The sequence below is a fragment of the Lycium ferocissimum genome, chromosome 2 (genome assembly GCF_029784015.1).
Source record: "Lycium ferocissimum isolate CSIRO_LF1 chromosome 2, AGI_CSIRO_Lferr_CH_V1, whole genome shotgun sequence".
Classification (NCBI taxonomy): Eukaryota; Viridiplantae; Streptophyta; class Magnoliopsida; order Solanales; family Solanaceae; genus Lycium; species Lycium ferocissimum.
The window spans coordinates 59,196,072-59,210,168 of record NC_081343.1 but is presented as its reverse complement, the minus strand read 5'-3'; the positions used below and the strand labels follow the sequence as shown (position 1 = coordinate 59,210,168).

The window sequence follows — 14,097 nt, the reverse complement described above, 5'->3', positions numbered from 1 at the left end:
AACCATTCTAAGTTGTTATATTACTGACAGCCAACTCCTCCATCAACTAAACAGGTAAACACACTATTTTGTCTTAATGAGTGAACAGCAAAACACATTTACATGGATGGAAGATTGGACCGAATAGGCAAATCAATATAAAGATGCTATGTCCATTTATCAATTAATAGAATTGAGCCCAATCTTGAAATTAACAGGCAGGGATTTGTTTTTTTTTAATTAACTGAGCAGGAATGAACAACACATTAGGCTTAAAAGATTAACATAATTGACTAACTGATTATATTAATTAATTAAAGCCTATATAAACCATAGCTAAACAGGTATTTGGCCAGTCAAACACAAATATAAAACATTATCAAAGCTACATAGTACTTAGGCGAAAATTTGGACCTAAAGAACATGATGTCCTAAACGGTTGAATGCGAGAAACATGCTAACGTCCCTAATTTCACACTAAACATACATACGGGCTTAATACCAAACTAAACTATATATTAACATCTAAAATAAATTAAACCAACGACATACTTAACCATAAACTAAGCGACTATATTAATGTCTAAGACTAACACATAAACATAAACTACTAAATAAAAATAAAAGGAAGAACCATTACCTTTTTCGAGTGCAGCGAACAGGGTTTTTTGGATATCCGATCGACACTCGAAACACTTCGAAATTCGAACTTGTGTATGCTCGGACTCAAACGAACACCCAAAATTTAATTTTCTAGCGGGATTTCTGCGGCTACAAGGACCTAATATTCGAGGATTCAAGGCGGCTCAAAAACAGATCCCCCTTTCAACTGACTCAAAACGACTATTTATAGGAGGAACATCTAGGGTTTTGCTAGGTTTTCAAAAATTGAAAATTGGGCGGGATCTATGGCTCAGTTAACAACGTTCGATTAGAGACCTGAAGAAGAAGACAACACTCATAAAAGCTTTTGTACCCGAAAATAAAAAAAAGAACTGATAAAGCGAGATTTGCTTCACAAACGGACGAAGTCCATTAAAAATCTTCAGATTTGAACGTAGATAGCCAGAGAAAAGAACAAGCGTCCAAAACTAACCTCTGAATCGAGGGGTGCAAAACATTAATTGCCATCACCAAATCGACCACGCACTTCCGTGGGGAAGGCGAAAATCGATCGTCAAATTGCCGTTTGGGGTCGAGGATCGCGGGAGAGAGAGAGAACGAGCGTGGAAGAGAGAAGAGGGAGAAAGAGGAGAGAGAGAAGGCGGGAGCGGCGGATTCGAGTAAGAAAGAACCCCGTGTTCTTTTTTACCGACCCGGCCGGTCATCGTACGGACCGGCCGGTCGGTCAAATAAAAGTCAGGTTGGGTTGAATGAAATGTAGGTCGAGTATTAAAATGGGGTCGATGAATAAATGTAGGTCGGGTAGTGAATTAAAATATACGGGCTAGTTTATGTTGGGTCATCAATTAGGTAGGTATTATTTTAGGGGACAATGGGCTTCTAATTCTAAATGGAGGCCTATTTCAATTAATTATATGATACCGCGTGTTAAAATATTATTTGATATAAAAGTGCGTATTTATTGGTAATTAGATAAAGATAAAATTATACGACGTCATAATAACCGTGCGATATTCTGAAAGTCGATAGTAAATAAAATGTTGTTATTTAGTTGTATGAAAATACCTGCGATGCGTAATCACGCGTGTGAAAATGCTGAAATGGTTATAATGCAAATTATGATAATGTCGGTAATAAAATAATAATAATAATAATAATGATAATAATAATTGTGGTGACAAAAATAATAACAACTAGTGACGACAACAAAATAATAAAACGCCGGCATTAATAGAAGCTAATAATTATAGTAAAATATAAATAATTATTTCTTAAATTGCTGAAAATACTAGAGTGTGAACAAAGATTTTTAAGACTTTACAAAATCGGTCAACATACAGATCATTCTGGGAGAAGGAAGTATTGCATCTTATAGGCCGGCACTGCACTAAGCGCAGATTTGATAAGAGTTAAACGACCAGCTAGGCTCATAAAATGCATTTTCCAATTGGAAAGCTTACTCCGCATATTGTCCAAAATGAATTGGAAGTCAGAGGGTTTCGACATTTTTTGAAGAATTGGAAAACCCAAATAACGATCGAAATTATCAGTGCAAGTTATATTAAATAAACGGAGAACAAGGTTTCTTACGGCATCATTACAAGTCGGAGAAAATAAAGCCTTGGACTTTGTAGGATTGATTTTTTGACCAGAGAGCAAGCAAAACACGCTTAATACACGATGAATCGTATGAATAGATTTAGAGTTTGCTTTGGCTACCAACGTAAGATCGTCAGCAAAGAATAAATGTGAAAAACGAGGCCCATTGCAACTTAGGGTAATAGGGTCCCAATTAAGAATATCGACTTGTTAAGAAATATAAGTGGCGAGGAGTTCCGTGCAGAGTATAAAAAAGTACGGGGACATAGGGTCTCCTTGACGGATACCTCTAGAGGGAGAGAAGTAATTTGTTCGGGTACCATTAATAAGAATTGCAATGTTACTAGTGCTAATACAATTCATAATGAGGCGGGTGATTTTATCAGGAAATTTGAAGAATTTTAAAGTACGATAAACAAAGGACCACTCGATACGGTCAAAAGCTTCTTCGAGATCTATTTTTAATAACAAATTGCCCTTGTTGCTCTTTGTTTTGATGGTATGGGTTAAGAGTTCTTGTACAAGAATAGCATTGTCACTAGCACGTCGACCTTAAGGAAACTAGCTTGGTGAGGGCCAATTAAAGCATCCAGAAATGGCTTAATGCGGTTGGCTATGACTTTCGTAACAACTTTGTAAAGCGTATTACATAACCCTAGAGGTCGATAGTTCTTCAGATGATTTGCATTTTTGAACTTTGGAATAAGACAAAGTAAAGTATCATTTAGAGGAGGGGGAATCACTTGAGTATCAAAAATATCATGACAGAACTTTAATACCGATTGTCCCACTGTGTTCTAATGTTTTTGATAGAAATATGGATGAAGACCATCAGGACCAGGTGCCTTAAAAGGCTGAAAGGAGAAAATAGCTTTCACAACCTCATGATCATGTAAGGGTCTATCTAGAGAGGATAAGTCAAGCTGGTGAAAACTAGTGGGAGAATTCATTATATCCTTCAAAAAGGAAATCTGATGTTCAGTAGTAAAAATATTGGAGGAAAAGGAAAAGGTATGATCTTTTATTTTTTCCGGGTCAGTAATCCACTCATCCAAATCATTCTTAAAATAGCAAACTCTATTTCTCCTCCTCCTATTGATGACAGAAAGATGAAAAAACCTCATATTTGTGTCACCATCATTTAGCCAATTAATACGAGATCGAATTTTCCAGAAGTCCTCTTCAATTTTTAAAATATTATTGTACTCTAAAACAAGTTCTTTTTCAAGGTTTTAGAGGAAGTTACTATAGAGATAAGCAGGTGATTGTTGAATACCACCAATCCTGGCTATTAGTCGACGTTTGTGATGAAAAATATTTCCAAAAGTAGCCTGGTTCCAAGCAGTGGCTTTCTCAGTGAAGAGATTTGTTGCAGTAATAAGGTCGTGGTTAGCCCAGCTATCTTGAACTATTTTAGTAAATTCCGGATAGGTAAACCAAAAACGCTCAGTTTTAAAAGGTTTGGGACCTAAGGGGCGAGCGTGGTGGGGCAGAGTTTGGATGAGAAGAGGATTATGGTCGGAGTGGGTCTTGGGCAGGTGTGTTACTGATACATTTGGGTATAGATCGAGCCACTCATTGTTAGCAAAGCAACGATCTAGTCTCTCTAAAATTAATCCTCGATTTTTTTTCCTATGGTTAGACCAGGTGAATCTATTACCTTTAAACCCCAAATCTAAGAGATTACACCGGTTGACACAAGACAAAAAATGAGAAGTCCTACCACCGTTTATATTTCTACCACCCCACTTATCCCTTTGGGTAAGAACCTCGTTAAAATCTCCTGCAACAAGCTAAGGGTTAGTTAAAGAGTGTGACAAAGAATCAAGGCTGTTCCAAAGCTAGTTTCTAATAGACATTTTGTGCTAGCATAAATGACACTTAAACACCAGGGTTGGTTATGAGGAGATACTTGAACCATAGCATGGATTTCTTGAGCTGATTTCCTAAGCTCGGTTACTGTAACCACACTTGTATTCCACAGAAGAACTATTCCACCCGCTTGGCCCTGGGCTGGCACTTCCAGAAAATCATCGAAACCATAATCATTCCTAAAGCTTCTGTGATTAGTCATCCGAGTCTCTAATAAAGCCACTAGACAAGGGTTGTGATACTGGATAAGTTCCCTAAAATTCCTTTTAACGACTGGGTTGTTACCACCCCTAATGTTCCAAACAATTATACTCGATGGATTAGACATGGACTGCTATTTTATTCCTGCATTCTGTGGATATTGAACTTAAGTACTTGTAAATATAAATTTTATGTAAAAAATTAAATATTGGCAATTTGAAGGTGTGTCTCAAATAAAATGTTGGTTTACAATTACAAATTTTTATTTTTCAAGCTCTTTTTATCAAGTAAAGTTCATTTTCAAACACAAATTTGATTTAACAAACTCGTTTTTCCAACCCAACCTCAATTCCAAATTACTGATCTTGTTTTTAACTTCAACTCAAATATTTTCTAGACGTTTACTAGTAAGTACACGACATTGAGTAAAGTATAGCCAAAATCAACGTTGGTCCAACAATTGAAGTGACTCAAAATCAACGACAAGCATTATTTCGGTTACTAGTTTGTCCATAAATATTCATAAACAATAGTAGGCGTTTGGCCATAGAAACCAAAACAAATTTCACTTTATTTGGAATTTTTGTAGTTGGAGTTGGAGTTGTATTTTGTTATAGTTTTTGCAAATAATATTTGGTCGATTGAATGTGCTTTTTTCTAAAAAGTTATACCCTAATTTCTAAAAACTAGCAAAACCGTCCAAAACAATTCAAAAGGATAACCAGTTGGTAGAATCAGAACAAGCCATTACACAATTACATCAAAACAACTAATACATTAGTGAAAACAACTTTCAGTAGAATGGAACTTCAAATTCACATACAACAATCCCTCCCCTGACCATCAATCCCTAGCCCTAAAGGAATCAAAGCTCCTTTGAAGCGGAGGGAATGGTAAAAACTTATTGCACCGAGTGTTTACACCCATCTCAGTTAAGTTAATCATAAATGATAAACTAAGGTCTAGAATTATTTTTGTAACAAAGAAAAAATTTAAAAAGAAAGCAAAGTTAATAACGGAACATACAACGATTTTTGTTATACAAATTTCTGGTTACAAAATCTTATTTGCTATTGCAAATTTCTGGTTATTACAAATATCTAGACCAACGTCCTGTTTTTCACTACTTAAACCCAACAAGAACTAAAAATAGTTGTAAACACTACCAATACTAGAATAGACAGGGTTAAATTTATAGAAACAAAAAAATTAGGGTAAAATTTGAAAAGGAAAAAACAAAAGCAATGGTCAAAAACAAAAATAGAGAAAATAGTGAAGACAAAGTTTCGGTTGTTTTTCAAATTCCAAATAGTATTTGGAATTTTCATTGGCCAAACACTAGTTTTCGGAAAAAGTGAGAAAAAAAAAATCGGAAAAATTTGAATAATTCTCGTGGCCAAATGGGCCCTTAACTTTAGTATTTGAACTTGAAGTTAAGTGTAGTCCCTCCGTCCCAACTCAAATGTCTTAATTTGACCGGACACGAAGTTTAAAATAAGGCGAGACCTTCACTTAAATATTGTTCACTTAACTTGTTTTTCAACTTCCTTTCCCTTTGAACTCCAGCCCAAATGTGAGTTCCAAGCAAATATTGAGTAAAATAAAGGTTGTGTAAAGCCCAAGAGTTGGTCCAAATCCAAATTCAGTAAAGGAGTAACATTTTCCGCAGATCAATTAATAACGACCAAGAACCAGCGTTGAACTAGAGTCAAACCACCATTACTGACGGCGGGTGCCACCCAATGATGGCCAGTCTCATCGGTGTAGCAGCGTCTTCTCCTTTTCCCACCCAAACCTCTCATCTCTTCCCATCTCGCTCTAATTCCATACCTTCTTCTCTCATTCAACTCAAGGTGGTACACTTTACTCTTCAACATTCACTTTTTGTCTCTCAAATACTGACTGACATTTTTATTTTTCTTAAAGAGAGATTCGGGTTCGGGTCGGCGATTGTTGTTTCTCCGACTGAACTGCTCATCAAGACAGGTCGAAGATGCTGAGACAGAATCAGAATCTAAGGCGGTATTGCCAAATACTACTTTTGGTGATTCAAGCATTTCAGCATACAATTGGTGTGCAGCACTTGGAGGGGTTGGGTTTCTTGAAACTTCTTACTTGACTTATCTCAAGCTCACTAACTCCGAAGCATTTTGTCCTGTTGGTGATGGGGGCAGTTGCGGTGACATCCTTAATAGCAGCTACTCAACTGTGTTTGGTAATATCCCTTGCTATTTTTAGCAACTCCGGACTTAAAAGATCTTTCTGCTTTTAACTTTTGTAAAAGAAACAAACTTTTAAAGTAATCTATAAATGTCTAAAGTTTTGTTATAAGAAACAAATTTTAATCTGAGAATATTAACACAGCTGGACAAGTATTGGTGGGAACCTGAAGAAGTGGTTGGATACAATTATTTTAAAGAGTTTGGCAAGTCTTCGCCAGAATTTAAAATATTTCATGCTTCTCTTTGATGATTAGATCTTGTTTGATTCTCTTAATGAATTGTTACTTGCCAGAAATAAGAATTTTTACTCCCTATTTCCCCTATTGAATGTCTTATTTTGACTAAAGAGTAGAAGGAGCTCTTTTTTAAGTATTTATTGAAGAACATGAAATGCAATAGGATTCCTTTTTCTGTTTTTATAAAAAAATTGTCTGGAAGAATAAAGAGAGGAGTACAACTATTTATGTAGTATAATATCTCTGAAAACATATCCTTAGTAATAAAATAGACAGACTAAGAAGACAATGGTGAAACTTCCATTTACAGATGGAGATAGTAAATTTTGTGTATTGCTAGCATTCGTCATAATTTGATTTGTTTTATACGGGTTGTCAAGCCGCCGCAACCTTCCTCCTCTACCCGGGCTTGGGATTAGCTATATGAGCAAGCTCACACAAGCGGAGTTTTCCAGGGGATCAACCATCCAGATACTACTCCAGCCAAAGCATGCTTAACTTTGGAGTTCATATAGCCGACCCAACTAATTAGAAATTGGGGCTTAGGTGTTGTTATTTTTGTAGATGGAGATAGTGAATTTTGCTTGTTAAAATTACTCCCTCCGTCCCATAATAAGTGTCACCTTAGCCAAAAACACGCATATTAAGAAATCAATGATGAAGTGTAAAGTTTACCAAATTACCCTTATGCAACAAAAAAAAAAAGAAAAAAGGAATTTCCTCTTGATGATTAGAGCATGCACAAGTAGTTCATCTTTTGATATTGGGATTCCAACCATCATCATTTAGAGTACTACTACTTCTTTTGCCTCTTACTAATCCTATCTTCCATAGGCCAAAACTTTCATTTTCACGTGAAATCCAAAATTTGAAATTGTGAATCCAACTTTTGACCTTGAATAAAGAAACTTGCCATTTTTTGACCAGGGGCAAAGATGGAAAAAACTATTCAATATATGCATTGGTATCCTAAGGTGACACTTATTATGGGACAAAAAAATTTGGCTAAGGTGACACTTATTATGGGACGGAGAGAGTATTAATTTGGGACATGAAACAAAGTGGGTTCCAAGAAGCCTTACTAAATACAAGAGGTTATTAACCAAAGGAATCTCTTGATAATAGACCAGCATATATTGATATTAGCATTTTTTTTCAGTTACATAATCTTCTATCGTCTTCAAAAGAGACGCTGTAAGGTAGATAGTTTGTGTTATCAATGAATGGGATGCTTAGGAATGCAATCGGGCACAGAAACTGATGCGCTACCCAGTTTGAATCCATAAGATCACCCTTATTTCCACCTATACTTCATTCTCAGTATCCATTGATGAATCAAAGGACCTTTACCCTATCTCAGTGTTACAATAAGCCGGCACAGATTGATTGCACGAGGTTACAAAAACTCCAACGTGGAGCTAGAATTAGCAAAACCAATATCAATTGGTCCAACATACTTGACAAGAAGATGTTGACTGTAAACATTGCTATAAGTTGCAGCTCTTTCTATCACATAATGGTGAAGCCCCAACATAAACCAATTCCTGGAAGTAACAACTCCTAATTCTTTTTTTTTGATAAAGATAACTGCTCCTAATTCTCGTACTGGTGTAACTCCAATTGCTTGTAAATCTCTCATATACTTTATGTGCATAGTGTGCATAACACAGCGGTGAATCATTCTACCTTTACCTTATCCAAAAAAAAAAAAAAACACTGAGGTGAATTGTTCAGGGCATACTTGGGCCAGTGATGGGCTGGGATAGGCTGCCCATCCCATTGGACCTGTTACATCTGTTTGATCCCTAGTCCTTGGGAATTTGTTGAAAACCTACACTATGAGAAATTCCTTCTTCTAACAGAATGTTTAACTCCTCTTGATGGCTAAATCATCTCAAATAGGAATAATAGAGTTTCTTTTGTCTTCGGAGTTGATAATTAATGGAGTGCTAATTTTGTTGAAGTATCAGTTGTATTTATTTGATCTGAAAGATAGAGATTGGAAAATCATCAAATTGAAGGCAATATGTCACTTAAATTGCAGGTAATATGTTTGGAAAGAGATTCAGTTTTCATCCTTTTGCATTTGCCAGGTGTTCCTCTTCCATTGATTGGTATGCTTGCTTATGGAGTAGTTGCGGTACTTGGGATACAATTGGGCCAGAAAAGCATGCCTCTTGGAATTGGTGAAGCTAATGGGCGTTTGGTTTTACTTGGAACAAGTACTTCCATGGCAGCTGCTAGTGCATACTTCTTGTACATCCTAAGCACAAAATTCACTGGGGAATTTTGTCCGTACTGTTTAGCTTCTGTCCTGTTGTCGTTTGGTTTGTTCATCAGCAGTATAAAGGTTATCTCCACCATAGAAAACATTGTTTGTTCAGCTTCTATGGCTATATGCAATGCTAATGACAAAGATATGGCTTTCGTTTACAGGGTTTGGGGTCTCAAGAGGTGCAAAAAGATGTGGGTATACAGTTGCTTATAGTTCTCTTGGTGGTTTCCACCCTAAACAACTCATTCAGTGGCTCTCAGCCTACAGATACCAGGTAACAATCCGTACGCATTTACACATTGTAGGATGATGTTAGGCAAATTGTCCGGATTGAAAGGACAATAGGCAAGAGTTCCCTTTTCTTGTGTTATATAAGGGAAGGTTCAAGGAAAAGAAAACCGGAGCTTTTTTCTTTTCTATTTCCTTGTCTATTCTTCCCCAGAGTAGGAGTTGGGTTGCTTGGAGCTAAAAATTTAGATCTTACCTCTTCATAACACGTTAGATACTCCTTGAAAGAATATGTATAAATAAGAGAATCCGAGCTGTCCATTACTTTTTAACTTCAATTAAGTTAAGAGTCTGAAGATATCTGGACAAAGCTTGTTAGGCCTGTGCAATGCTGTCATGTAATGAAATATGGAGATTATTCTTTTCCTAATGAAGCAAATAAGCAAATAATTATGAGGTTGACATTTGTGATTCTTGTAATCTTGATACAGTTTATTTAAGAAAAGTTGCCAACAGTCTATCACACATGTGCGGGACCATTAGCATAGCATTTTCAAAAGCATAAAGTAGAAGTAGAAAGGGAGCCTTGGAATAACTGGTAAAGTTGATGCCATGTGACCAGGAGGTCACGGGTTCAAGCCGTGGAAACAGCCTCTTGCAGAAATGGGTAAGGCTACATACAATAGACCCTTGTGGTCCGGCCCTTCCCCGGACCCCGCGCACAGCGGGAGATTTAGTGCACCGGCCTGCCCTTTATTAAAGTAAAAGCATTGTGTGTGTTTGGCTGCTGTGCTCTCAGGTTGTTTTTCGGAGTAATGATAGCCGTAGATTAACTTTGATTTGGGCTGGTTGAAGAGGATGATAAGACTTAATTGGACCATCCCCCTCTCAATAAAGGACCTGGAATCCAAAGCCATCAAGAAGATCTGGAACATGGTATCAGCTTGTATATTTTGGTGTATCTGGTTAGAAAGGAATAGGAGATGTTTTCAGGGGGTGTCAACACCTTTAGGTCTTTTGAAAAGCAAGGTGTATTGCCAATTTGGATCTATGGAAAGGTTGACAGAGGATCAAGAAGATCTGGAACATGGTACCAGCTTGTATATTTTGGTGTATCTGGTTAGAAAGGAATAGAAGATGTTTTCAGGGGGTGTCTCTTTTGAAAGCAAGGTATGAGAGAGCTGGAATCTATGGAAAGTTGACAAAGCCATCAAGAAGATCTGGAACATGGTACCAGCTTGTATATTTTGGTGTATCTGGTTAGAAAGGAATAGGAGATGTTTTCAGGGGGTGTCAACACCTTTAGGTCTTTTGAAAGCAAGGTGTATTGCCAATTTGTTTAGTTGGACCAAATTGGTCCCTGTAGGTAATGCAGAGCAACTTTTGGATTTTACTAGCTCATTAGTTCTGGCTTAGATATTTGTTGTACAGCCAGCCAGTCTTTTTTTGTTAGCTCAAATGCTATATCTTGTAATTCTTGCATCTTCTTGATGCCTTTGATTCATACCACTTACTTCATCCAAAAAAAAAAAGGATGATAAGACTTGATAATTCAGGCTTAGGAAAGAGACAATTAAGGTTTGAATAACTAAGTTTGTAGAGAAGTTGAAGGGAGGAAATAAAGGCAAGACACCTAGTGAGCAGAGATCAGTCAAATACATATTTACTTTATTCAACCATACGATGCCAGACATATTTGTCCTTATTCGCGATCTCTCAATTGCTTCCTCATGTAAATAAGTTACTATTTAGAAAACAATTATTCCACCCTTGCTTCATGGTGCAAGAGATTTTATAGAAGAATTAGCTTTGTTTCTGAGCTGAGCTTTGGGTTGAAGTGCTTAGAATTAAGCGGTCAATGTTTTTTTGGCATAGAACTCACAAGATAACCACATAACTTACATAATCACTTTCATGAATTATCTAAGCTACATCTTTAAGCAAGTAGGAGAAGCTTGTTTCAGTTTCTAGATTTAGCAGTAACAAGATATCTTGGTCATATTAAGAGAGAAAAGTCTTGATGTATAGTCATACTTAAAACTCTATATCATCTGAAATCCATGAGCTGGTGAAAAGATCTTGCACTTCATTCAAGAGAACAATTAGTCAAATTCCTTTTCCCATCTTTTGCAGTTCTGCTATGGCTGAGCTGGAATATTTTACAACGGAGATCAAATCGGAATCGACACCTTTTGCTATTTCCCTAGCAAAGCACCTGCGTTCAGTTGGAGCAAAGATGTATGGGGCTTTCTGGTGTTCTCACTGCCAGGATCAAAAGCAGGTTCTCTTTCTTTTTGCAATTGTGCTTTCTTAAAACTGCATTTTGGTGGATTTCTCCCCCAAAAATAAAAATAAAAAATAAAAAAATAAAACTGCATATGAAAATGATTGTTTTTTCTAATTGATGAATTATTTCCAAATGGCATAGTGACATCAATTCATTAGGCGAAAAATAAAAGGTGAGCTACAGAGAAAGAAATATGCTTCCTTACACAGAAAACGGGAAAAGGAAAGATCTTTCCTCATTATCAAGTCTGACATGATGGAGGTAGGGTGAAGCATGGATCTTGATTGGACTCCAGCCACATTGTCTAATTGCTAAATTCGTAAATTAACATTCGATAAGGGAAAAGATAAAACATAGATAGGCTTCTGATTCCTTCTCAAAAAAAGAAAAAGAAAAAAAGATAGGCTTCTGATTGAGAGTCAAAAGAATACATGAATGGGTAGGGACGAATATGGATGTGCAGCAACTACTATTGGGTTGAATGTTAACGTCTTCCACAAATAAGTAAGAGCATGATTCAATGGGAAAAGAGCGAGCCTTACATTTATTTCATATCTTTTATCTCTGTTTGCTGGTGGTGGAATTCAGTTAAGAGCTTCAGTTAATTTATCTTTAGAGTTCAGAAGCAGATTGAAGGGGAGCCTTGGCATAACTGGTAAAGTTGCTGCCATGTGACGAGGAGGTCACGGGTTCGAGCCGTGGAAACAGCCTCTTGCAGAAATGCAATGCAAGGTAAGGCTGCGTACAATAGACCCTTGTGGTCCGGCCCTTCCCCGGACCCCGCACATAGCGGGAGCTTAGTGCACCGGGCTTCCCTTTAGTTCAGAAGCAGATTCCCGGAGTTCGACCACAACTCAATATTGCAACTAATCTTTAAGAATATAAACAAGGGCCATAAAGATCCCACTAAAATATGGAAACAAAGTATTGTTGGCAAAGCAAATGGTTATCTTTGCTTCTTTACACTTTACATCAAAATCTTCCCTCTCTACCTTGCAGTTACACTAGAAATTCTTATTTGCATCATGCACTTAACTGCATGCGTAAGAGATGCTTGTACTCTGTGCTAAATTAGTTTATATCTTGTGTCACTGCAACAAGATGTTTGGACGAGAAGCAGCAAAGCTACTAGACTATGTGGAATGCTATCCTGATGGATTCAAGAGAGGAATTTATATGGCCAATGCATGTCAAGAAGCCAAACTCGAAGCGTTCCCTACATGGGTTATCAATGGGGAGGTGAGCAAGAATCTTCTTACTGCTAGAAAATCTTTTATAACCTGTATAAAGGCATCGGTCATTTGCATGCTTGATAAGAAAATGAACATCTTGCTGTCTTGAACCTCTAGCTTTTCTTTCCATTGAGGGACCTTAACACTACAATATTGCTGCAGGTTCTGAGCGGAGAGAAGAAGCTTTCGGAGCTGGCTGAACTGTCTGGTTTCGAAATGAAAGAACTCACCGAGGCTAAATGAGCTTCCTTCAACAATACAGTAGCATATTCTTATAATTATAATATCAACCTTTTATGTAGTCACCTTATTATTGCCCTCTGGTATTTATTTTGTTTCATAATGTAATTATCTTTCTATGTTAGAAAACTGAATAGATAGTACGATAAAGCGAAGGATCCCGAGTGGATAGTTTTCTGAGTATATATATCAAGCAAATCCTATTAACCGCAAGTATTTGAATATTGTGGTACTGTTTTCTTCCTATGTTGTACTTGTCCAACTTCCCCCTGAACTTTGCCATAATGTCATAACATTATTCAAATGTTTGACAAAAAAATTTATCAGTTGTAAGTGAAAAATAAACAACATGCAATGTGAAATAACAAGTCAATAGTACTAAAGTAAGTAAACTAAAATCGAAAATATCTAAATTCAAAATCCAAAAGAAAAAGTTTAAGATAATACTCTTATGTTAAATTTTAACATTACATAAATAAGTTCCAACGTGACTTAATTAAGTAAAATAATTCAAAAGAAAGAAAAAATAAAGTCTATAATCTCATTCATAACGAAATTCTATTTTAATAACATCACTCATTATATGTCAAGTTTGTTAATGACTCATTCTTTCTAATATTAAGAGGTGTAGTTTTAAAAATTAGAATAATAGTACGGTTATACTAAATTAATAAAACAAAAAAAAAAACGAGCAATTATATGGAACCACAAGAAGTAAAGATTGGATTGAGAAGATAAATAATATAAAAGTAAAACTATATATTTAAAAAAATAAAAATAATTAAAAAGTAAAATAAAAAACAAATTAAAATAATAGAAATAAAAAATAAAAGAAATTAAAATAAAACAAAAAAGAAAGAAACTAAAAAGTAACCCTGGAATTACATCTGAGCGCCCCCCACCCCCGTGAGAATTGAAGAGTGTAATTACACTTAATTCCCATCTAATCGAATTACTCGATCAAATAAATAGATCAAACTCCAGAATTACACTCAATTTCACCCAATTCCAATTACTTGGGTGGCTTTTCAAACAGGCCCTTAGAATCTAGTTACAAAGCCTAATAAAAATTATTCTCGAAAATGGAAACCCAAATTCTAAA

At 36.2% G+C, this 14,097-nt stretch overlaps 1 protein-coding gene and 1 long non-coding RNA gene across 2 annotated transcripts; both read left to right on the top strand.

The window, feature by feature from the left end:
• Positions 1–5,889: 5,889 nt before the first annotated feature.
• LOC132046381 (thiol-disulfide oxidoreductase LTO1) lies at positions 5,890–13,208 on the top strand. Its single transcript, XM_059437001.1, has 7 exons — positions 5,890–6,128; positions 6,202–6,490; positions 8,827–9,083; positions 9,170–9,282; positions 11,370–11,517; positions 12,625–12,762; positions 12,918–13,208. Exons 1-7 carry the CDS (start codon positions 6,018–6,020, stop codon positions 12,996–12,998), a joined length of 1,137 nt encoding a protein of 378 aa, XP_059292984.1. The 5' UTR covers positions 5,890–6,017; the 3' UTR covers positions 12,999–13,208.
• LOC132046382 (uncharacterized) lies at positions 10,205–10,738 on the top strand. Its single transcript, XR_009412694.1, has 2 exons — positions 10,205–10,346; positions 10,455–10,738. It is a non-coding gene; the product is annotated as an uncharacterized LOC132046382 (long non-coding RNA).
• Positions 13,209–14,097: the final 889 nt, after the last annotated feature.

Coding starts and splice junctions, on each gene's coding strand:
- LOC132046381 (XM_059437001.1), top strand. CDS start 6,018: ATGATGGCCAGTCTCATCGGTGTAGCAGCGTCTTCTCCTTTTCCCACC. Junction 6,129..6,201: donor CTTCTCTCATTCAACTCAAG/GTGGTACACTTT, acceptor TTTTTCTTAAAG/AGAGATTCGGGTTCGGGTCG. Junction 11,518..12,624: donor ACTGCCAGGATCAAAAGCAG/GTTCTCTTTCTT, acceptor CACTGCAACAAG/ATGTTTGGACGAGAAGCAGC.